Raw genomic sequence first — 22762 nt, forward strand, 5'->3', positions numbered from 1 at the left:
CTGCAGGTTTTGCTTCACACCTGGTCTCTGCAAACAGATACTCTCAAACCCAGGTTACTCCACTCTGGAAATGGGTTATAACCTGAGATATTGCCAATTCATTGCATTCTTTGAAAGACTGTCCTTTAACTTTTCTGCAGAATTGATAGTTTGTGGGAGTTTCTTACAGTGTTCAGCACCATCTGTTTATCAGAGATGGCTGAAAAATATCTGTGTTTTTAAAAAAGTTTAAAACAAAGCATGAATTTTTCTTTTAAAATGTTTTGTTCTTTTGACAGAGATCTCACAATTATATTTGCTATTAATGAAAAACACATTTTATTTTTTTCCAAGAAGCAAAAGTTGTTGGAAATACAAAGAAATAATTTAGACATGAAAATGAGCAGAGGAAATGTTATTGAATAATTTAATTTGCCTAAGAACATTTTCATCAAGAACAGTTTTGTAGTCGTTTTCTGCTGAAGCCTTTTTTTTACACAGCCGTAAACATGGTGGGGACACAGAGTCACAGGAAGGGCTCCGATTTTTCTGGGCACTCAGTACCAGCTGCTGATGAGCCATTTGTGCCCGGGGTCAGGGCGGATGTGCGGGGAACGGAGATGGGAATGAGCTTCCGTGCGTGCGGGGGTAGGGGGGGGAGCTGTCATTAGGAAGCAGACTGTCAGCACCTGCTTTAGAAAGGATGACAGGAGAATTCGTGTTGGAAGGGGCCTCGGAGGTCTCTAGCCCAACCTCCTGCTCAGAGCAGGGGCAGCTCTGAGGTCAGACCAGGCTTCTCAGGACTTTATCTAGGATAGTCTTGAAACCCTCCCAGGACGGAGGCTGCACCGTCTCTCCGGGCAACCTGCTTCAGTGCCTGACTGTCCTCGTGGGGAAGAAGTCCCTATTTATACTCAGTCCATGCCTCTTCCCTTTCAACTTAAACACGGAGTCTTTGAGTCTTTCATCTTCCCACCAGGCAGCACTGTGAAAAGCCTGGTTGCACCTTCTTCATGACCTCCCTTTAGACTTTAAGTGTCCTCCCCTCGAAGACACCCCGTCTACAGCTGAACCAGCCCAGCTCTCTCAGCCCCTCCGCTCCAGCCCAAACCATCACTCTGCCCCTACACTGACCTTGCTCCAGTTTCTTGTAGTAGGGACCCCAAAACTGGGCACAGTATCCAGACACAGGGTAACAGGTGCTGAAAAGTAATTGACCTGTGATGAGCCTGTCATAGTCGCAGAGATGTGTGAGGTGTCACTTTGTCCCCTGCTCACTCTGTCCCTCTGCCAGTAGCTGTTGCCCATAACCCTCAGTGATATAAAATACATACGTGCTCTTCAGACGCACTAGGGCAGCGTGGGCTTGGGAAACAGCAGTAATGAGGAGCAGCAGAAGGCCATGTACATGTTCTCCTCTGCTTGCCCAGCTATGAAGGGTAGTAACTTCCAGCGGACAGGAGGGCTGGAAAATATCAGCTCTCATGTCGAGTACTTTGGCCATAAACTTCAAAGCCCTTCCCAAAATGAGGTTGGACTGCTGTTCCTGTTTCACGAATCAGGAAATGCCCGAATTCATCTAGCAGATAGTGGCAGAGGCAGGCAGAGACACCGAGCACCACCCATATACTGTGCCATCAGGGCACCAGGAACCAGCGCCCAGGGGCCCTGTGGTTCCTGATTCCCATTCTGCCTCTCAGAGCGGGGAGCAGTCCCTGCCTCCTCCGGGTGCTCTGCTACGATGGCAAATTGCTCCTCTGAAACCAGGCTGGTGACAGTATAACAACATCCTTCAAACCGTCTACATTTATGGCTTCAAAGCAGAAGTGCTTATCAGAAATACCATGAATTAGTCATAATCTTATCAAAAATATTTTATTTATGAAAGTAACAATTATACTATACAACCTATATTGGAAGTACATTGAATAATTGCTAGAATAAATACAGGCAATTAATTCAATCTTTTTATAGAATGAGAGGATTTATTTGACATTTGAATGTTAACCCAAGCTTTAACTTACATCATAAATAGTTAAAAGGCATAGTCAAGTTTTTTTTTTATTTTTACTGTTTCTTTTGCTTTTTTTTTTTAATACTGTTCTATTTTGTAATCAACATGAATCAACTCTCCAATCATTAACATAATATTAGTATGACTTTCAAGCAATCATGTACCTCAAGATAATCAGACAAATAAGGTAGTGTGTGTGCAGTTCATTCTACAGCAGAATCTATTCATGTCTGCATAAAAAAAGAGAAGCTGAAAATGCTTCTAAGTTCTTTAAGCATCATATGCTGATTTCTGCTTTACCACAGTGCTTTTAATACCAGAATCTAAAAAGGGCATATATCTGTATGCAGCTGGCTTTCTGTTGCTCTTTATAAAGTATATTAGGGCTCAATGCCACATTCCTTTGGCTGGTGAAGGATTGCAGAATTTAGTCCTGAATATTATTTCTCAAAGCCATGGTCCAAAATAAATGTCCAAGACTGATTATTAGGCACCAAGGAAGTGATGGATTTGCTAAGACTTGATGTTTTCTGATTAAAAAATTGGCTTCTTTTCTGGTAGATACGCTTTAGTCAAACACAAATTATTGGGCTCGGTACTGGGGTCTGTATTACACTGAGTATCAGAGAAGCTGATGTTTATATTTTCTGTAAACTCTGTGAAAGGCACTGCAGAAGTTTTATAGTAAGACACCCACATTTTGAAAGCATTGATAAGTTTTCCTTCCATGTATTTTTTTTTTAAAACTCAAAAATCTCAACTGTCTGCTTGGTACTAGCAGAATACGAACAACTACAACCATCAGTGAAGTCAATAGTAGTTTTGGGTGTCCAATATTTCTCCAGATCAGAAGGTTTTGACTCCTCAGATCCCATGGAAAACCAGTGGGAGCTTTCCTATACGTCTTCTCCAGTGGCATCAAGGCCTGCCTTGCCTTACGCTTATTGCGCGTGCCAGGGATCTGATACTCTCAGGAGAGAAGCAAATTTCCCTTTTACAATGTTATCCAAAACAAAACCCCAAATTGCACATATCTACCCCTTTGGCCTTTTTTATGCACAAATATGCTCGTATTCAATAACTGACAATGTTGGGCCTTTCCTAATAAAAGTCTTCAAAGAGCACATTTAAATGCTTTTTCACAGAAATAACCATTCATCAGTTGCAAAAATGCAGAGAGACCTTTTATTTTTTCTGTTGTGAACAAAACCAATTCAGTAAAAATTTTGGGGGAGGAAGTACAATTTTTTTCCTTAATGTATTTAAAAAGGCTAAAAAACAAAATGTTGGGGAGGCAGCTTTTTTTGGCAGATAGTAAAATATAAAATAAGTGATTTAAAAAAAAAAGTTGACTTAAAAATACACACACACAAATAATACAATAATATAAAAATACAGCTCAGCCAATGTCCTCTTAAAATTTACCTTTGGCATTACATTTGGCAGCCTAACACAAAAGACCCTTCCTATAAACACAACTATAAAAAAGAGAAGTTCATAAATTAGGTTTCAAGGGGTTGTAAGATCCTTTTCTTGATTCTCCAAACTCCTTTCCTTCCTGTCCACACACATAAGCATGACCAGTGAGGTATATAGAACGTAACACTGTCAGGCATATGCACAATAAAAAAGTGCATAAACATAGAAGTTCCCCAATTTTCTTGCGAACAGGTCGAAAATGTGTGGTTTGTTTTTTCTCCCCCTTGGAAAAAAAAAATAATCATTTTTTATTGTTTTTTTTTTTCTTACTTTGGCAGGACGAAAATGAACCCAGAGGAATATAAATGTCCTATTCCCAGCAGCAATGATCCATTTCCCTTGGCAACATTCGTCTGATGCCACAGACACTACAAGGTCGTTGGGTTGCTTTACGACTCTCTGGGTAACTTCCCATGGAAACATCATACGTCTAGCACCATGTCATAGTGTTGCTCTTTCTTCCGCCTGCCACATTTGGTGATAAGAACCAAGTACAAAGTCAAAAGCAGAACCCAGTAACATGCATAGAGTATTGTGCCAATGATGAGAACTGTCTGTTTCGACTCGGAAAATGGCTTCTTTGATTCCTTGTAGATAGTGAAAATTACGCCACCTAGGAGGATTGTAAACCAAATGGAGACTGGAATGAGTCCTATAAAATTAACTACAATGGTTTTTCTTCCTGACGTGCCCCACCCTGCTTTGTTTATCGTGGCAATCGCAAACATCTTTGCTGGCAGTAAACTTGACATGTACAACACTGAGTAGAGTGACATGAAAACCATGACAATGTTGCCCCTAAGGAAGCTGGCAAAGGAAGACTTTATCAGGCCCACTAACTGAACTGTCAACAAGAAGAGGAGGATGTTCCAGATTTTTCCCCTGTAGAAGAGCTGAATGACTGTGGCGATAAGGAAGAAAGGAAAAAATCCAGTGATTACAGCTTCGTAGGTCATCCACAAATGGTGCTTGTGGAACCACATCGCGTTATAAAGCCACTCTCTAAAGTACGATTTACTCCAGCGTGTCTGCTGATTCAGCCACCTGAGATACTCTATCGGTGTTTCGGTAAGGCACTTGGATCTAGCTGTGTATTTTGTTGCATAGCCCAGACTTAGCACTCTGTTAGTGAGATGCCTGTCATCTCCGAAGCTGCACTGGGAGCCCATAAATTCTTGGTTGTACCAATCTTCCACGAATTCATGGAGTAAAGAGTTTCTGTACATCCCCAGAGGTCCGCTGATGCACTGTACACAGCCGAAATAGGACTGACAGGCTCTTTCTATGTTAAATGCCATCCAGTATCTCACGCTGCTCAGAAAAGATATCCAGGAATCGTATTTGTTCAAAATCTGCAAAATACAAAAAAGTTTTAATTTTAGGTGAGCTCTTGAGAAAGAAAATACACATATTGGATCAATAAGAAATTTGCAGAGACTAGAGCATCATTAGCCAAAATACTGGGGGCACCTAGCTCCTGTGTCCAACTCATAACAAATCTGAGTTACCTGTACAGTCCAGGACATTAACAGGAGGGGTGAAAATCCTGTTCTCCACCAAGAAACTTCTTTTCTGATTCATTCTTCCTTTCCCTTCACCCCCAGTTAAGGACCTGCTGGTCCCAGCCTCTCCCAAGAGGAGATGGTAGAGTTCCAGATGTGGATTCCTCCTTCTTTCTCCCCCTGATCACATCTTTGGGACTCACAGGACTTCTTACAGCCCTCCTAAAGCTATTCTAGAGCATGAGAAAGGCTGAGCACATGGTCTTTGGCCTACATTTTTGGTATCATAACGCTTGCCCTAGAGGTTTGACCCTGGACTATGTCCCCATATCGGACATTAGGCCCTCTGAAGAACAACCTGTTCTGATTTGTCTCTGCAGTACCAGCCATGTTACGTTGCCCAAGACATACTGTGATATTCCAATAGAGACATGCTTTGGCCTGGATAAAGGTCTCGGTCTTTCTGTGCTGTATGTGCCAAGCTCACATGAAGCTCACGCCTACACTTAAAATACAACACAGGCATAGTCTAGGAGTCTGAACACTCAATGGGGGCATCGGAGCATGCAGATGCCCATGTCCATGTCTTCACATCTGTGTTCTCAGCACACGCCTTGTGCTGGTGAATGTGGCAAGTAAGTAAGTGTGTAGCAGGGTGGCTGTGCCAGCTGCGCACCAGTATCTTCTCAGTGTGGGGATTTTCAAGGGAACCTGTGGCCTTCTACATCTAGAAAGCAGTATTGTGCAACTAGAAAAAAATAGTGTTTTGCTCCAATGGCCCTAATTTCTGTCAGGTTTGAAAGCCAAGGGCCCAACTTGTCTCTGTTTCAACTTAATTCCGGAATATTTTAGAAGCGGCAGGGCTCAGGGATGGGCTCAAGCCTGGCTAAAATGTATTTGGTGCATGCTGGAAAGTGAATTAGGAAAAAAACCCTACACCTAGAGCCTTCATTCTGCCACCTTTCCTCCCAGAGGACACATGTCCTTCGCTCTCTCTGCAGATACTTATGAACCTTCACTGCCATAGCTGAGCCCATACAGTCTCCTTCCAGTTGTACTGACGCGTGCCTGGCATCTCGCATGTGTAGGGCGAGTGTGACACCTGGTTGTGGTCAGCCCAGAGCCACAAAGATATTCAGGCTTCTGTGGGAATCTTAATTTCTGGAGTTAAGAGCCACATGCCTGAAATACTTATGACTACTGGGGCGTTCATTAGCAACTGCTTGCCCATATAGATGGCCCTTTTTCCTCCATCTCACATAAAAGCCCAGCTGAGTACGTGGGATCGATCCCAAGGCCAATTGAAATATTCATATGTATTTTTCTTTATAAATTGCAGCAGAAGCAATTGTGTGAAAAGGAATGAACAGCCTTTTGCTGTAGTTGTCAGCCAAACTCGGCAATGCTGGAAATCCTAACAAAAGTGGATCTGGGCTGACTTGGGGGCTTTCCATTGTCCTGCCTGACAGAGATGCAGAGGAAACCCAACAATACACAGAGTGCATAGTGCACTGCATTTCAAAAAGGCTTTTATTCCTAACAATCTTGGCTGCCAGTGGTAACATAATTGAAGTGCTTGGGGTGCTGGACTTGGCTTTGGGAGACCTGTTCTCAATTTCCTGCTCCCCTATAGCTTTTCTTTGGTACCCTGAGAAAGCAGCTATATCCAGAGACTCAAAGATGCCACAACAATCCCGACAATGCCAGTGCCCTACTTTTCACATATATGGAGGAGAATAATTTTTGTTTCCTTTCTCCGGGTGTTAAAACCATACAGTGCTTGTATCTCAGAATAAGGGTTTCTGTTCAACAGACAGAAAGGTTAAGGTCTCATAAGAGCCTCTATAATGGTATGGCAATATATTCAAACCTATTCCAGTCAGGGAAGTCTGTTACAGTGCCAATAGTTGCTGAAACCCCTCTGTTAATCTGAAAATCATCGAACTCACCTGCACGTCACCTCCAACTCCTCCAACCATTGGATCTTCTTCTAAAACCTTTACCATCTCCACTGATGAGGCTGGATCAAGCATGGTATCTGAATCACAGACCTACAAGTAAGACATAACAAGAACAAAAATGGGTTAAGGAGTACACTAGAGAGGAAAATAAAAATCATGTGAGTGACTGACGTAGCTCTATATGCGTAGTCTCCTGAATGCAGTTAAATCTCACTTTGGAGTCTGGGTTGATACTTCTGTTAAAGGCCGTTTGTATCAGGCAGCAAGGAGTGGTGCTGAGCGAAACAGAGCGCTCGTTAGTGCTGCGCAGGCAAACAATCCTCTCCTCTCTATCCGCTCTATTTGTTTTACTGGCACACTGGGCTGGCTGCTGCGAGTCAGAGATACGCTCGCAGAGATGGGGCACTGCAGAGCAAGACAGTGTTTGTGAGTGTGTGGCAGATCCCTGCTGAGCCCTGACATAGGGTTTCCCTGCGTCGGCTGCATGGCTGGAGCAGCCTGGTCAAATGTTTCCCACTGCCATATGAGGGAAGGAGCGAGGAGTTAAATTCCAGACACTTGTTATAAAAAAGAAAAAGAAGAAGTCAGCTAGGAGTCTGGGAAGAAACCTAATCGTTCTTTAACTCACAGAACGCTTTAGCAATTCACATAAGAGATGTATTTTGGATTCCAGAACAAACTCATTTTTAATTTTAGATGCATGGTGTGTTATTAGCAGTGCAGGGATTTGACATTCGATATATAGAAATTATTTGCTATTTTCCCCTGGCATTCTTATAAAAAATATGTAAGGCCAAAAGGAGCGAGTCCCCAAGAGCAGCGTTCCACGAGACCAGGGCAGAAATAGATGACACACACAAGGCGTTTCAGCCACACAAACACTCCTAGTCAACTAAACACTGTGTACATTAGGAACTGGCTTTCCCCCGGAGAGTAGGAGGAGGACTCAGACAGGCTGGCCGGTCTGCGAGGCAGCTGGCATTGCTTTCGTTTGCTCGGAGGCGAATGACACGGGCTGCAGCCTGTTTCAAACAGGCGGGTGTCTCCTTGTCGCAGCTGCTGTTGCTGCAAGCGGTGCCCCCATCGTGTGTAAACTCATTTCGCAGACTCCCAGAAACTGGAGCAGGGGAGGCTGTCCCAGAAACACCCCTCTGGCTGGCTGGATCCTGCCCTACAAATTCTCATACTGTTTCCAGTTTATCCTCACATTGCATTCCTGTGATCTCAGATGGGGACGGTAGGGGCAAAAGTCGGTAGCTCAGCATGAATAACCTATTTAGTCAGATTCTGGTGAGGCTTCGTATCGGGTATCCTAATTTTGGTGTCCTTTCACCCAACCTTTCAATTCAGCCTAAGCCCCTTCACTCCAGGAGAGCGGAAACCTTCATGTCTGGTCTATGAAGGGGAGGAGAGCGTTTTGGGGCTCTGTTATGGACCAGACTCGAGCTGGGAGGTAACCCTGGGTAGTTGGGCTCAGTGTGCAACTGAGTTTCTGCCAACATGCTCCTCTCCACGCTCACTTGGAGTGGGCTGAGAGGAGAAAGCTGATCCAAGCTCTTGTATTTCCATCAGGAGAAAAGCCACAAGCATCTCCAGCTCCTGCTAACTTGATGCATCCACCTCTTCTCCTCTAAGGACTCATCCTGAGCAGCACCTTTGTAACCTGGCCAAGGGATGCCTCCAGCTTTGGTGGAAATCTGTCATCAGTGACAGCACTGGGTGATAAAAAGGGAGCAAAACAATTCTGCTGAAGAGGGGAAAGGATGCCTGTATTTCTACCTGGGACTTCCTGAGCAGACCTGTTTCTGAGTGTTTTGAACAGGGCATCCACAGTTTGCCGAGTACCCAAGGCTCAGGCAGTGACACTGGTCCCATTTCTGGTGACCATCAGTGGTGGTCCCTCCCCAGCCCCTCTGCTTTCCCTCTGGTGCCTGTCACTTGATGTGGCTAAGCAGCCCCCACCCTGCCAGATGCATTTATCTACAGCAGAGAGACCTGCCTGTCAGCAGCACAATTTATATGAAATGAGGAATCCTGAAAACAGTCATATTTACAAATTACCAGCATGTGTCCAGGGCATGTCAGCACAGTGGATGTGCCTGGGTTTCTGGGGCAAACCTGACAAGCCACCATTTTCCAGGTGAAAAGAGGACACGGCCAAAGAAAGGCAGATACTTAGGAACCCAAATAAAACACACCGAGGTCTGTCAAGCCAGAGGTAGCCCAGCACAGCCCCAGAGCCAATTTGCCATCTTTCCACATAAGGGCTGAGTGACCTAGAAATAAACTGCCTTGGGTCACAGAGTTGCATGAAAGGGACATTCAGCCTTAAGCGAGCTGTTCAGATACTTGTTGTCACCAGCGACAGTTTATCTAAGTTGCTCTGAGAAGTTCAGGCTGCGCTGGACTGTCCACACAGGTGCCTCCACCAAGCCAAGATGAATTGCACCCTGGCTGCCCTGACCAGCTCTGCACTGACGATATCTGCCGGTTTAACAACTCTACCTGATGGCTTGCACCCTCCTAACCTCCTCCAGGAGGCAAATAAGTCTTCACAGCAGTTTCAGGTATTTAATGAGATGCCGCTAATAAGCAACAGCTCATTATCTGCATTGGTCTGACTGCTTATGATTGCCTGTCCATAACCCCAAGGTGTCTTTTAAGAACTATAAGGCCCACAGTTTCAAGGGTGGGCAACGGTGCTGACTGGTCCCTTAAAATGTTAGGCCTGTTTAATGTAATTTACCGTGGGTACCCCCAAAGAACCATTTGAAATTTGTCAACCTTCATTCATTCATAAAACAGAGCCACATTTTAGCTGCATTGCGTCATGACTGTGTAGTAGCCAGGGCCACCAAGGTGCTGCGTTTCTTATATAGATGTGACCGTAGATGTGATTGTGGCATCAATCATTACTGCAGCATTTGAGGGCTGCTTACAGCAGCATTGCAGTCCCTGACACATTTATCAGGACTTCTGAGCCAAGTCAGGAGTGTACATTGACTGAAAGACCAGAAATATCTCTTCCATTTTCTCAGTTTATGCTATGACTGTTGAAATAGAAACACTTTTTCCAGGTTCCCTGAACAAATGCAAGAGCTGGACCGAGGGAGGAAAGTTGCAATGAATCTGTTTCCTCTCTGCCTTCTCTCTCTGCAATCTGATACTTCTGTGCAAAGTGATTATAAAACCATGCTAATAAAGAAAACCAGCATTTTTATCCCATCATAGTCCCTCACAGAACAGAACCAAAGTGCAGACAATGGAGAACTTAAGCCCATTGTTTTCAGAGAATAAATCAGTTTCAATTTTGGAAGTGGTAGGGGATGGGCTTTAAATCTTTGCCTCACTCTCCCAGCTCCAATAACAGAGCGGATCCCAGCACTCTTCAGTTTCTGCCCCTCCTGAGTGTGAAGGACTCACTGCTCTCAGCCCAGCTACAAGCAGCCTCTCCGCATCCCTTGGACATTGTGCCCATGGATGCTGTGCCGTGTGGAGTGTGCACACACACGCCAGCACAAGGCTGGGCATGGACGCCAGAAACATGTATCGGTCAACCATGCAGCTGCCCTGAACCAGTGGAGAACATCTGCAAGGAGCTGCTGCTCCACTGGAGGTGACCACTGTATGCTCTGAGGTCAGGAGAAGGTGGGAAGGGCCGAGGGTGGTGAATTGGGAAGATCACAGAATCACACAGTATCAAAGAATGATTTGGGTTGGAAGGGACCTTAAAGATCATCTAGTTCCAACCCCCCTGCCATGGGCAGGGACACCTCCCACTAGATCAGGTTGCTCAAAGCCCCATCCAGCCTGGCCTTAAACACTTCCAGGGATGGGGCAGCCACAACCTCTCTGGGTAACCTGTTTCAGTGTCTCACCACCCTCGCAGTAAAGAATTTCTTCCTGATATCCAATCTAAATCTACCCTCTTTCAGTTTGAAACCCTTGCCCTGTGTCCTATCATTACACTCTCTGACAAAGAGTCCCTCCCCATCCTTCCTGTAGGCCCCCTTTAGGTACTGGAAGGCTGCTATAAGGTCTCCCCGGAGCCTTCTCTTCTCCAGGCTGAACAACCTGAACAACTCCAACTCTCTCAGCCTGTCCTCATAGCATAGGTGCTCCAGCCCTCTGATGATCTCATATGCAGTGGGATTAGCTGAATGAGCCTTGCTGGCCTTGATCGATAAGGAAGGATCCTCAGTGTCCACCCAGAGACCCTGATCCCACCCGCCTTCCTCCACACGTGACCTCTTCCCCTTCCCACAGTCAGCAGGGCTGTTTGCGGGAGCGAGGAGTGCTTCCATGTGTAAGGCAAAAACATAGCAAATCTTTCACGGGATCCAAGGCAGCTGGAAAGAAATGTGTCTCTGCTGCTTTGGAAACAGGGAGAGAGGACCCAGCCTAATTCATTTTTAAGTGAATAGTGTCATAAGGGCTTTAAAGGCCAAGTCGCGGTGAGTGAGGTAATGCAGCTGTAAGTGATGAAGCAAAAGCTCCTTCAGGCTTTAGCTGCAGAAATCTTTCTTTCAAGGCTGCACGTTGACCCTTTTAATGAACACTCCACACAGCCTTCGGAGCCTCTAAAATGCCCCCATCTTTTTTACAGGCTCCACCACTGCTGCGAGATATTCCCTAGTGCCACCAAATACCTGTCTGTCTGCTTGCACATGGGGCCGCTAACAACCTCACAAAATAAAACCTCACCCGAGATCCTGACCTACAGGAGCAGTGAAGGGGTCTTCAGGAGGCCACTGGCTTTGTCTGAAGCAAAACCATTTGGATGGGGGGAGCAGTACTGAAGTCTGAGGAAGGATTTCAGATTTCTCCAGTAGCTGGTGCACAGATTCAACATATTCACAGATAGATTGACCATTTTAAAAGGTAGCAAAATACGCTTTTAACGGTCAAGCTGTTTCCAAACAGACTGAAAGGAGCACTGTGTTCATCAGGGACTAGGATGGCCTCTAACATGCTGCACAAAATATACAAAAGCTGCTTTCTTTCAAAGTGTGTTTGAATTGGCACTGACCTGGCGCGCTAATACCTACCTGTACATAATCCACGCTTCTCCCCAGTGCTTTGAATGCTGTGTACATTACTTCTCTTTTTCCACCCCATTTCTGCATGATGCAGACACTTTTGTTGGACAGGACCAGCTGAGATACATGTTGCATGCTCTCTTTGTGAGACTCCTCCGTCTCACCCGGACCTTTGTCGTGGAAGTTATTACTCCAGATATAAGTGGCAGATTTGTCCCTACCCATGATTTCAGTAAAAATGTCCATCATGTAAACGTCGTCTTCTGAGTTCCCATCAATGACCATAACAACTTTAATTCCAGGGTAGGTCAATCTTTTCACAGAAAGTAAACATTTTCTTAAGTAGTCAGGATCCTCTTGATAGGCAGCAATGCAAAGGGCAACTGTTTTGTTCAGCTTGATTGGAGTCTCTAGCGACCGCTTCATTTTCCTGTGCTCTAGGAAGGCAAACAGGCTTTGGATGATGAGATGTGATGCCAGGATAGCACCATAGAGTCCAAAGGAGAAGTAGTAGTTGTCTGTTTGGATGAACTGGTAGCCCACAATGTAAGCAGCGGTGATTCCCAGCAGGAGGGACACCCCGAAGAGTGTGGTTCCAAGTATTCTCAGGATACATATAAACCTCTCACAATACATCTGCAAAGAAGCATGGAAACCATTAGCAGAGTCACCACTTGCTGATATAAGCCCTCGTAAGGGGTGTCTTGGCTAAAACATAGGGCTCAGCATCAACAGAAACACCCTGTGCTTCTGGCCGTGTCACGGACTTACTGCATCACCTCGCTCAACATCCCTTTGCAGTATTTCCTCTGTGTAAAATAAAATACACTTCAGGTACCAGGGATGTTTTCTACTATTTGTAATGTCCTCACAGAAGGTGCTGTGTGTGTTAGGATCTTATTTTGGCAGCCTGGGCTTGCTGAATGAGGTGTTCTGTCATTTTACCCTGGGGGGGTTGGAGAAGGGGCTCGTAGGCCACCACTCGCTTCCTACGGTCACGGGCGAGCGGAACAGCTGATGTCTGGGCAGCCCCTCCTCATCCCCCATCCATGTCATGACTGCATCCCTGAATCGCTTCTGTCGCTTAGTTATGTTTGCAAAAATATTGGAAAGACATTCTTAAAACAGATGTCTGAATGTATTTATAATTTTTTAAACAGATGTCTGACTATCTTTATAATTTATATTTATATAATCAGACATCTGCTTTAAAAGGTCTTCTCAGTACCATTGCAAAAATGTATTATTCATACATTTGTGTACACAGATATATGCAGATGTGAGCATGTGTGTATAGGGCTAAAGCTTGACCGAGATTAAGTCTGTGGCAAAAGCACGCATTAATTTAAGAGCGCCAAGACTCCACCCTGGACTCAAAAATTCATTAGAACATCAGTTGATTCTGACAATTCTGCAGATTTAGGTTACCTGGCTGTAAAATCTTATAACCTAAGTTCCAGGTTATGAAGCAGCTAGCTGGCGTGGAGGATGCTCTGGGATTTTTGAGATAAAAACACGTAGGCAGGCAGGCAAGGAGATATATTGCTACCTAACTGCTTTTTGTTGACAATCCCATTAACCATTTTATGCAACAGCTTTGTCAGAATTACAGGAAAGCTAATCACAATGGTTTATGCCAATTGATGCATCTGACCTTATGGGCATTGTCCTGGCATAAAATGGATAACGTCTGTTTGAGGCTAACCCAGCAAGCGCATCGCAAGTCAATGAATCCGAAACCCATGCTTGAATATTTTGCTGAATTAGGGCCTCTCAGAGTAATGGACTTAATATTTGTGTTGTCTTACTATTATTCATATTTTCCCTGCTGCTATCATCCTGCTCATCTGCTGATCATGTTTGTCTCACCGTCTGTTGGCCAAAGCTGAAGTTGGAACAGCACTTCCTTACATCATATATGTCTTTAACTCTTTCTTGAGAAAATACTACCAAGCTGCAGCAGCATAGCTGTCATCAATTATGTTTCTGTCTGAAAAGTTACAGGCTTGGAAAAAAAAAGTCAACACAGAATCACTTACAAAATAAAAATAAACCAGGCGAGCATAAAGTCTGAAGTCACGAAGACTATGCTTTTTTCCACTGGCTATTTAGGGTCTTAAATTTCAAGACGGGAGGAAGCCTCTTAAATGTATATTTGGAGACACTGTTAGAGAAATCGGACCCTATCTCTAGGACTTCCTTGAATACTTATGGCTGGGCTCTGACAGGTGCTGTAATCACCCACCAGCAAAAGGGACCGTCCCTGCTCTGGCCTGTCTGAAAGTCCTTCACAGCGAGGGTCACAGAGAAGCCTAATAAAAGATAGGTTATGCTTACCACCACTATAGGTGAATTAAAACTCCGTGCCCAAAATAGACTCGCTTTGGAAAACAGATTAAGTAATGGATCCCCTCTAGATTACCTTGAAGTCAAATAGCCTGTGTGTTTATTAATCCCTCAAGCACGCAGAAGGTCACAAACATGAAGGTAAATGTTTCGTTAACAGTGCAGTTGTACTCTGCTTTCCCATTTGGGGTCCACTACTTCTCTTCTTTTGCCAGAAATAGAAAATTCCTATTAGTCAGTAAGAGCTAAAGTCTGCTTACATTAAGAGTTATACGTCTGAAATCAATGGACCACTTGTACGGGTAGAGCTCACAGGACTTAGATTAAGATCTGGAGCGTTTACATTTGCCTGCCTATTTACTGTACCAGGCTTCTTTTCTAATAATTTGCTATTGCTTTTTCTGTTCCTATGAAGTATTTCTGCATAAAAGGAAAAAAATAAAAAAAAAGAAATGAATTCTCTGATCTTGTCATTACAGCACAGCTTCCCTCCCTTGCAAAAAACCAGTCTTTTAAGATCAAGAAATGGATTTCTGGTCTTAATAAAACAGCATTTTTTTCCTATCCTTTCACTGTCAACCTTGGGAAAATAAACTGTGTTTTGATCTAAATTCCTGGCTTTCATCAAAGAAACTTTCCTCTTTGTATGTGCAATTGAGGTTTTTATGTATAGTCTTTTAACTGACTGAATCTCAGGCTAAGTCTGGAAAAAGTTGCTCAATATTCTCAAGCTTTAGCACGTGAGCTATTGATAACTTGCCCAGCAGAACTGATCTTTATCAACTTGAACGTGCCCAAACAATGGCAAAGAAGCCAAAAACTCTCCACCCTTCTCCAATAATTGAGCCAAGAAGTTAAAAGGAAATGACGCTTGTACAAGTCTGGGACCAAAAATGAACTGCTGAGTCAAATACGAGCACTGAGGGTAGGCAATAGCTGCATCAGAGATTTTAAGGTCAGACAGTGCTGTTTGGAATATCTAGCCTGGCCTAACATAGTGAAATGTAAAAGGACATCCTTCATAGGACATCCTTCATAAGACATCAGTTGAAATCCATTCTTGAAGTTTCCTGAACCTGTCATACGAAGCTAAAATCAAGTATTACCAGAGAACTAGCATACAGTACTGGTTTTTAACTAATACTGACATGCTGAGTCAAAGTGTGTCAAATGCTTGGTGAAGGACAAGCACCCACGTTAACTTTCAAAGCCACAATTATTTTTCAATCATTTCACCGATAAGCACTTTTTCTGAGTGCTGGCAATATTCTTTCAGCAAAATGTAATTGCTTATATTCAAAGTTGCCATCACTTCAGCCCTATTCAACAGCTGACTAATTGGTGGAGGACACCATACACACCTCCTATGGTCACCAGATCTTACTGTTTTGTTTATGTCTCAGCCTAAAGAATCTTCAGTTCCTTCAGGGATTTAACCCAGTAAGTTTGTCCTGGGAAACAGGCACTGCAGCACTTCGAAAACAAAGAAACCCCACTGCCTAGGCTAGGGATGAGGTGCTCAACACATGGAAGGCATGCAGCCGGTCCATATTCCTGGATCAACAAAGATAATTGAAGGTCACTTCTATTATACACATGGAACTGCTGCTACATGGGAACAGGTGTTGGAGTGAGGAGAGGGACCTGGCTCCCCACCTGGTGAGAAGGTGAGTTGGTGGGTTACCTCACTGTCTCTGGAGTCAAACCAAGATCTTGCACTTTCTGGGCAGGTTTTTAACCAGTTCTGTAAAGGAGGAGGAGGAAGGCAGTACCTGCAACATTCATTCTTTCTTATTATTTTCTCAAGAGTGAAAGCTGTTTAGCACTGAAAGAAGTCGGAGGGTCCATTGCCTTTCATCATTCCTGAAGGACATTTCCAGGGGGCAATAAGGTTGCACTGGCTGTGTCAGACTCTTGGAGGTGCCTGTGTCCCCCATGTACTGCACAAGAAGCTTGAGACAAGACTGCTAATTCTGCTCTGCACTTTGCGGACCTAATTCCTTTATTGGCACCTTCACCTGACCTCACAGTGCTAAACCCAGCACAAGATTTACACAGCCTCCATCAAACAGCATCATGGTTTGTATACACAGGATGGGTGTACGTAGAGAGGCTTCAAAGTCTACTGCTGAGCAATTTGTTGTCATGATCTTGTAGCTGTTTATTTCCATGGATGGAGCTGGTCAGTGTTAACCAGCCCATCTACTAGAAATCAAATACGAAAGCCATATGCTAAATCATAAGACTACATAGGCTGTTGTTGATTCAGTGACAAATTTTGATTCACCAAGCAGTCCCAAGTATATAGCACCTTGTAGTGACTGTACGGGAGGAAGCAACGTGTGCCTTTCTTTGGAGACTCCTATGGAAAAGCATGGCCAAGAAATGAACCCTTGCATGTACTTCACATCAGAGTCCACCTAGTGAACTCTATAGCATTGTGTCTCTTTTGGCATCACGATAAAGCCACACAAAGAGTAATTTTTTTTGGTCACACCTATGGTGAAGGAGAACTTACTCCACGTTACTATTAACAACTGGCGTAACTACAAGTTGTAGCCTTCTAGCATCATTTTCATAAAAAAATTTGAGGTTAACAAAGAGTTGACTAATACCTACACTGTACATATAACGACTGGGGTATTAACCCTAACACTAGACATCACGCTCCTTTCTCAGAATGAATAATGCCTTAGATCTCAAATAGGAAGAACATAGCAAAATATGCTTGTGTTCTCTCTATTCTGAAAAAAAACTCAGGCTAGCATTTAATTGTAGTAATGGTACATAGATCTAACTTTAATAAGATCTAGGCACTTGGGCACTTGACTGAAATTCAGCAGGTTCTTTTGTCCTGATTTGGACTGGGTCTTTACTCAGCAAAGAACACTGCTGACTTCCACGGTAAAGCACCATTTCTCCCCCCTCCAAAATCATACAGCACAGTCCATCCATGAGGTTACTAATCAGCTTTCATGCATTGCTGAGAGTAACAGGACCAGGAGATAGCTCATCCCTTTACAAAGCCAGGAAGCAAAGAGAAAAAAAAAGGGGAATTTGTTACTAATACATCAAGAGAGTAAGAAACAGAATAGGGGCAAACACCTATCCAGAAAACCTCTGTGTATTGGTGTCTGAACACGTCAATATTATCTGCAGCGTGTTCACTTATTCTGCCCCAGCCGTTGTGTAGCTGCCCTGAGGAATAAGGAAGCGGTCAGGTGGTCCCCCACATCTGCTGATACAGGATGTGGAACCGGGGACTGATGGGAGGTCAAACTGAAGTTAGGTTTGCTTGCAACACATGGGATGCAGCTCACTACATCATCTGTTCCAGGAGTCATCTCTCATGTACAAGGCTCAGACATATTGCCATAGAGCACTTTTGGCTAGCTTTTCCCCAGAAGATTAAAAAGCAAGACGGGGAGACACAGGAAGTTCATACATACAACGTAACAACTTGGAAGGTTGTTTGAAAGAATTAGCACTTATTAATTCCAAACATCTGAACACATTTTTAAAAAAAACTTACACTGCAAAAGTCAATATTTGTCCAGGAGACAACAGTAAACATTCAATCACAAGTGCGCTTATTTTACCCCCTTCAATAGTTCAGAAGAGTTGTGCCTCTCCCTAAACATCTAGGGCTTTGGCCAAATCGGCAAATAGTCCAAAACTACAGGAACAGATCTGTAAAAAGGAATGCCTGGTGCTAAGGGCCTAACTTCCACCCTCCCTCCATTCTCGTTTTCACTCGGAACTAAGTTTAGTCAGACCCCATGGACGGAAAACCCATTAGGGTCTGAGAAGTGCGCTCCAGGGGTACGTCTTGCAATTAGTTTAATTCAAGAGCAATCCGGTGTGTGTGCCCAGCGATCGCTTTGCAACACAAACCCAAGCAATTTGGTTGGGGGGAGGGAGCACTTGTAGCTTGTGCTCAACAGCACACTCCCGATTCAAAATAAATTGATAATACGAGCGAACCTCACATACAAGATCTGTACATCAGACTTGCCTGCAAATCTTTGTTGCACTGAAAACCTTTGAAAATATCTCAATTTTACGTGCCTGTATAGAAGCTGAATTTCTGAATGCCTACTGGTCAGGGTCCTCTGAACCTTAGTGCTGAGGCTTTGGATTCAGCAAAGCATGTAAGTATGTCACTAAAGATAAGTGTGCACTGAAGTGTTTTGCTGAAGAGGGAAATCACTGGGTAATTTATCTTGCAGTTCTGTAGTGCAGGCATTAAAAAAAAAAAAATCTTTCTCTGCAAAGCTGCTCTTTCTGGGATACCCATGATAAAAGTGTGTCCATACATTTAACAAATTTATTATACAGATTAATCTCCCTTATGATGGGTCATTGCTTAACCACTACATTTCTTACATTAGGGAATCTAAGAGTGGACTGGGACTCAGACAATTTGGATTTTGTTCCTCCTGTTGCCATTCACCTGCTGGGTGACCTTAGGTAAGCGAATTCACCTCTCTCTGCCTCAGCTTCCTCACCTGTAAAATGGGAACCACGATCACGCAGGAGGTTCTTGGAGATCTACCAAACCCTTCATGAGGCTTAGGTTACTGCTATTTGGAATGGTATTTTTTCTGGTGTGCTATGGGGCTCACCGGTTCTCTAGTTCCATATAACTGTTCTTCCTCAAAATAAACCAACAAAAACCAGCACACCACTTCCTATTTTGCTTGCCTATATCCACCTGAAGGTATAGTCAGTACAGTAGGGGTTTACCTGTAACAAACACGCAGCTCTTACTCAGCAGGGTGCCTGGGATCAGTGAGGTTGGCAGCGTAGGAGCTGGCACACGTTGGTATATGAGCATACAGCTACCAGGGGCTGTTTTGCAGACAACCAAAGGAAGAGTATCATCTTTTATAAGCCTTTAAAAACCTCCTTACTTGTGAGAATAACAGCGTTTGGCTTCAAATGATCCGCCGCTTGAATGACATGAGCGTGTCTGAGTGGGTGTGTGAGTGTGTGCGCGCACACACACAGGCTGACACGTCTGTGTCTGGCCTTGTACACATGGACACCGTGTGGATACACAAACGCCGTCTGACGGTTACAATTTTTCAGACAATATTTAGATTTGTTATTAGCCTTGTTTTGGAGGCAAAATAAATCATCATTCTTTGAAGTACAAATGATTCCAGGTACACATTAATTACAAGCATAAAATAGCTGTCCAGACTCCCTCTTCTATTTTACAGCCTGCAGAGAGGAAACTGGAAAGTTATGTTACATCTGTACATCTTTTATACAGCAGAGTTACCATATCTGGTGCTTTTGGTTATTTATCACTTCCAGATTTTGTCATGCCATTGATCTTCTGGAAAGGGCTCACATAAGACTAAAATTAACTCTGGGGTTAGGTTTAAAATAAAGAACAGGATTAGTAATGATGGCAAAATGTATCTGCATGCATGGGCTTTGATCAGCAAATCAAGAATCTCCTGTCTGCTCAATGTATGTTTCCCACTAAACAGCCCAAATTTAGTCTCTTATAGGTTTGAGTAATCAATGTGGAATGAATTCTACAGCTGCTGGTTGGGTTTGTCCCTAATGTAGACAGGGATACACTGGTTGTTAAATTAACCAAAAGAAGGCTAACCCCCTCCTCCCCAAACAAATGCTTTGAGAAATAAATGAAGGAGTAAATCATATTTGTACTCAGACATTTTGGATTGTGGTTAAACAAAAATCTAGTTTAGAAATGTTTTCTGGTTGCTGGTTGTGAAGTCCATGGATGCTTTTGGCACAAAACTGACTACTCCATGCCCTACTCCAGCAAATTAATATTTAGTTGGTGTTCACAGCTTATTACTTTACAATTGGTTTATAAAGCAGAGGTCATATCTTGTTTGACTTAGTCAAGTTCCACTCCACTGAATGGAGAAGTAATTTGCTGCTTTATACACGAATTTTGAGTAGTAGAGAAGCAAATTTGCTTCCACACCATAAATATGAACCGCTGAGTTTGTTGCTAGTGCAACTAGCATGGGAAACTCCACTGAATCCAGTAGAGCTGCTCTTCGTACTGGGAAAACCTTTTCCCAGTTTTTTCTGTGCTTGCACTGAAAGGCTTATTAAGCATTGGAACAGGCTGCCCAGGGAAGCGGTTGAGGCACCATCCCCGGAGATATTTAAAAGACAGGTAGATGCTTAAAGATATGGTTTAGTGATGTTTTTTGTCAGTTAGGTTGATGGTTGGACTAGATGATCTGAAAGGTCCCTTCCAACCTAGACAATTCTAAGATGCTATGATTCTATAAGAGATTTACGAGCATGAAATAAAATCGTGGCTTTATTGACACCAGTGACAAAACTCCTCCAGCCTTGGCGGCAACTGGATTTTGAGCAGTTTTTCAGGGAAAGAGAACACATTTCACCACCATCACCCCCAAATGACATGACCTATCCATTCTCTGAAGCAAGTCCGAGGGCACCCATGCCACACGCAATGTGTGCTGGAGAAAACAACGCGTGTGTGCCTATGGAAAAATGATCCCTAAGGAAGGGGACTATGATGCAGGGTGCTAACGCCAAGGGGTGGCTGTGCCTTGTGAGATGCGGGATCACCGCAGGCCCTGAAGAAGGGGTGAGACAACACCCACCAGGAGCGTTGTGGTACATGGGGCCTGCTCTTGGGACAGGGGAAACGGGGTAAATCCTCTCAAAAGTCCCTTTCACCCCTCTTTGCTATGGAGTCTGACAAGGCTCTTAGGAGCCGGGTCTCGGCCGTGTCCAGGAGACACCAGCCGCCACTCGAGCAGGGGCAGGGAAGGGGCTGGGGACAGCGGTCCGCGGAAGGCCGCCAGGAAGGAGACCCCGGGGTCCTACAGAGCCCCGAGGGGGCGAACGCCGCGGGAGCCGGGTCCGCCGGGCTCCTGCGGGGGAACCCCGGCCCGGCGCCTCAGCCAATGGGGGCGGCGCTGGCTGCGTCACAGTGGGTGGGCGGGGCGCCGGGGGGGAATCCCCCGCGCTGCCACGTCACAATGGGGGTGGGTCCCCCTCCCCGGCCGTGCCCGGGCTGGCGGGGGCAGCCAGGCGGAGCGGAGCGGGGCGGCGGGGCCCTTCCCCGCCCGACGCCGGGCGGGCTGCGCCGCTCGGGGCTTCGCTGGAGCTGCCTTCGATCCCCCCCACCTCTCCCCACGGCGGCTGCAGCCCCCCGCGATGTGACGCTCCTTCGGCCGGGTGCCGCCGTCGGGCTGCCCGGCGGGGCGGGTCCGGCCGGCGGCGTGCGGCGCTGGAAGTTGGCGGGCAGCGCGGCAGCCCCCGCCCCGCCGCAGCCCTCCTTCTCCCGTCCCTCCCGCGGGAAACCGCCCAGGCAGCTCGGTCGCCTTGGTTTCTCCCCTCCGAGGCGGGACTCCAGCCCTCCTCCCGCCGGCCGCCTCCCCGCCTTCCTTCCTGCCGTCCCATCCCTCCCCTCCTGTCACGTCCCCCCGCCCGGCCCGGGATGCAGAGGCGGGGGAGGGCCGGGGGAGAAGCCAGCCTGGGCTGCGAGCAGGTCTCGCCTCCCTCGCTGGGCTCAGCGGAGCGGCTGCCTAACCTGTTGCTCGATTTTATGTTATTTTTAGGTTTGGTTAGGTTTTGGTGTGGGTTTTTTTCTTTTCTTTTCTTTTTTTTTTTTTTCCTTTTTTCCCCCCCCAAATCGTAGAGCTCAGCAATATCTTAAACGGATTACACGGAGGAGGGGATGAAGCTGAAAACCTCATTCATCCTCACTGCGGTCCTATTCATTGCTGAAATAGGTGTAGCGTAGAGCCGGTAAGATCCTCCCCCAGCCCCACTCGTGTTTTGGGGATCTCTTTCAGCCTTCCTCCTTTGAATAGTGGGGATGGGAGGAGAGGGTCTTGTGCTCTTGAGGTGACAGAAGCGTAATCATAAATCACCTACCTTGTTTGTCCTTCTGTCCTTTGGTCATAGAGGGGCTCCAGCCAGCTGTGTGGTCTCACGTACCGTTGCTCCCGCTGAACAGTTTCCAAGTTTGAGGTAAAAGATCAAATCGCACTTTTCAGGGACTTATTGAGACGCTCAGAAGTAAAAAATAATTAAAAATGAAAATAATAATAAAAAAAAATCGTTTAAGGCTATTCAGTCCTACTCATTTTCTCCCACGTGTTTTCACAATAACCATGTATTTGTCTTTCTCTGCTTCAGTTTCTAGCTCAAAGCTGTGGATTTTTTTTTTTTTCAAATAATAATAATAAAAAAAGTTAGAAGTAATAAATTAGGAGTTAGTTTCTCGTGGTCGAAGCTGAAGATCTGATTTCAAACCCGGCTAGCCAGGAGGCTGGAGAAGTTGCAAGGCAGCGTCTGAAAGTTTGAGAGATGTACAGCATCAGATAAAGTCTCTTTGGTGATGCCTTGCTGACCGAGTAACTGTTTCAATGAGGTTTCTCAGCAGCAGCAGCAGCAAACGGGTAA

The 22762-nt window shown here is 45.0% G+C and overlaps 1 protein-coding gene across 1 annotated transcript; it reads right to left on the minus strand.

Moving 5' to 3' along the window:
• Window positions 1-1968: 1968 nt before the first annotated feature.
• Window positions 1969-22417, minus strand: HAS2 (hyaluronan synthase 2). The gene is made up of 4 exons (XM_063324048.1): window positions 22232-22417; window positions 11984-12610; window positions 6924-7025; window positions 1969-4824 (listed from the first exon to the last, which is right to left on the minus strand). The coding sequence occupies exons 2-4, from the start codon at window positions 12608-12610 to the stop codon at window positions 3895-3897; spliced, it is 1659 nt and encodes a 552-aa protein (XP_063180118.1). The 5' UTR covers window positions 22232-22417; the 3' UTR covers window positions 1969-3894.
• Between the last annotated feature and the right edge of the window lie 345 nt (window positions 22418-22762).

Source organism: Chroicocephalus ridibundus, chromosome 2 (assembly GCF_963924245.1).
Source record: "Chroicocephalus ridibundus chromosome 2, bChrRid1.1, whole genome shotgun sequence".
Taxonomy (NCBI): Eukaryota; Metazoa; Chordata; class Aves; order Charadriiformes; family Laridae; genus Chroicocephalus; species Chroicocephalus ridibundus.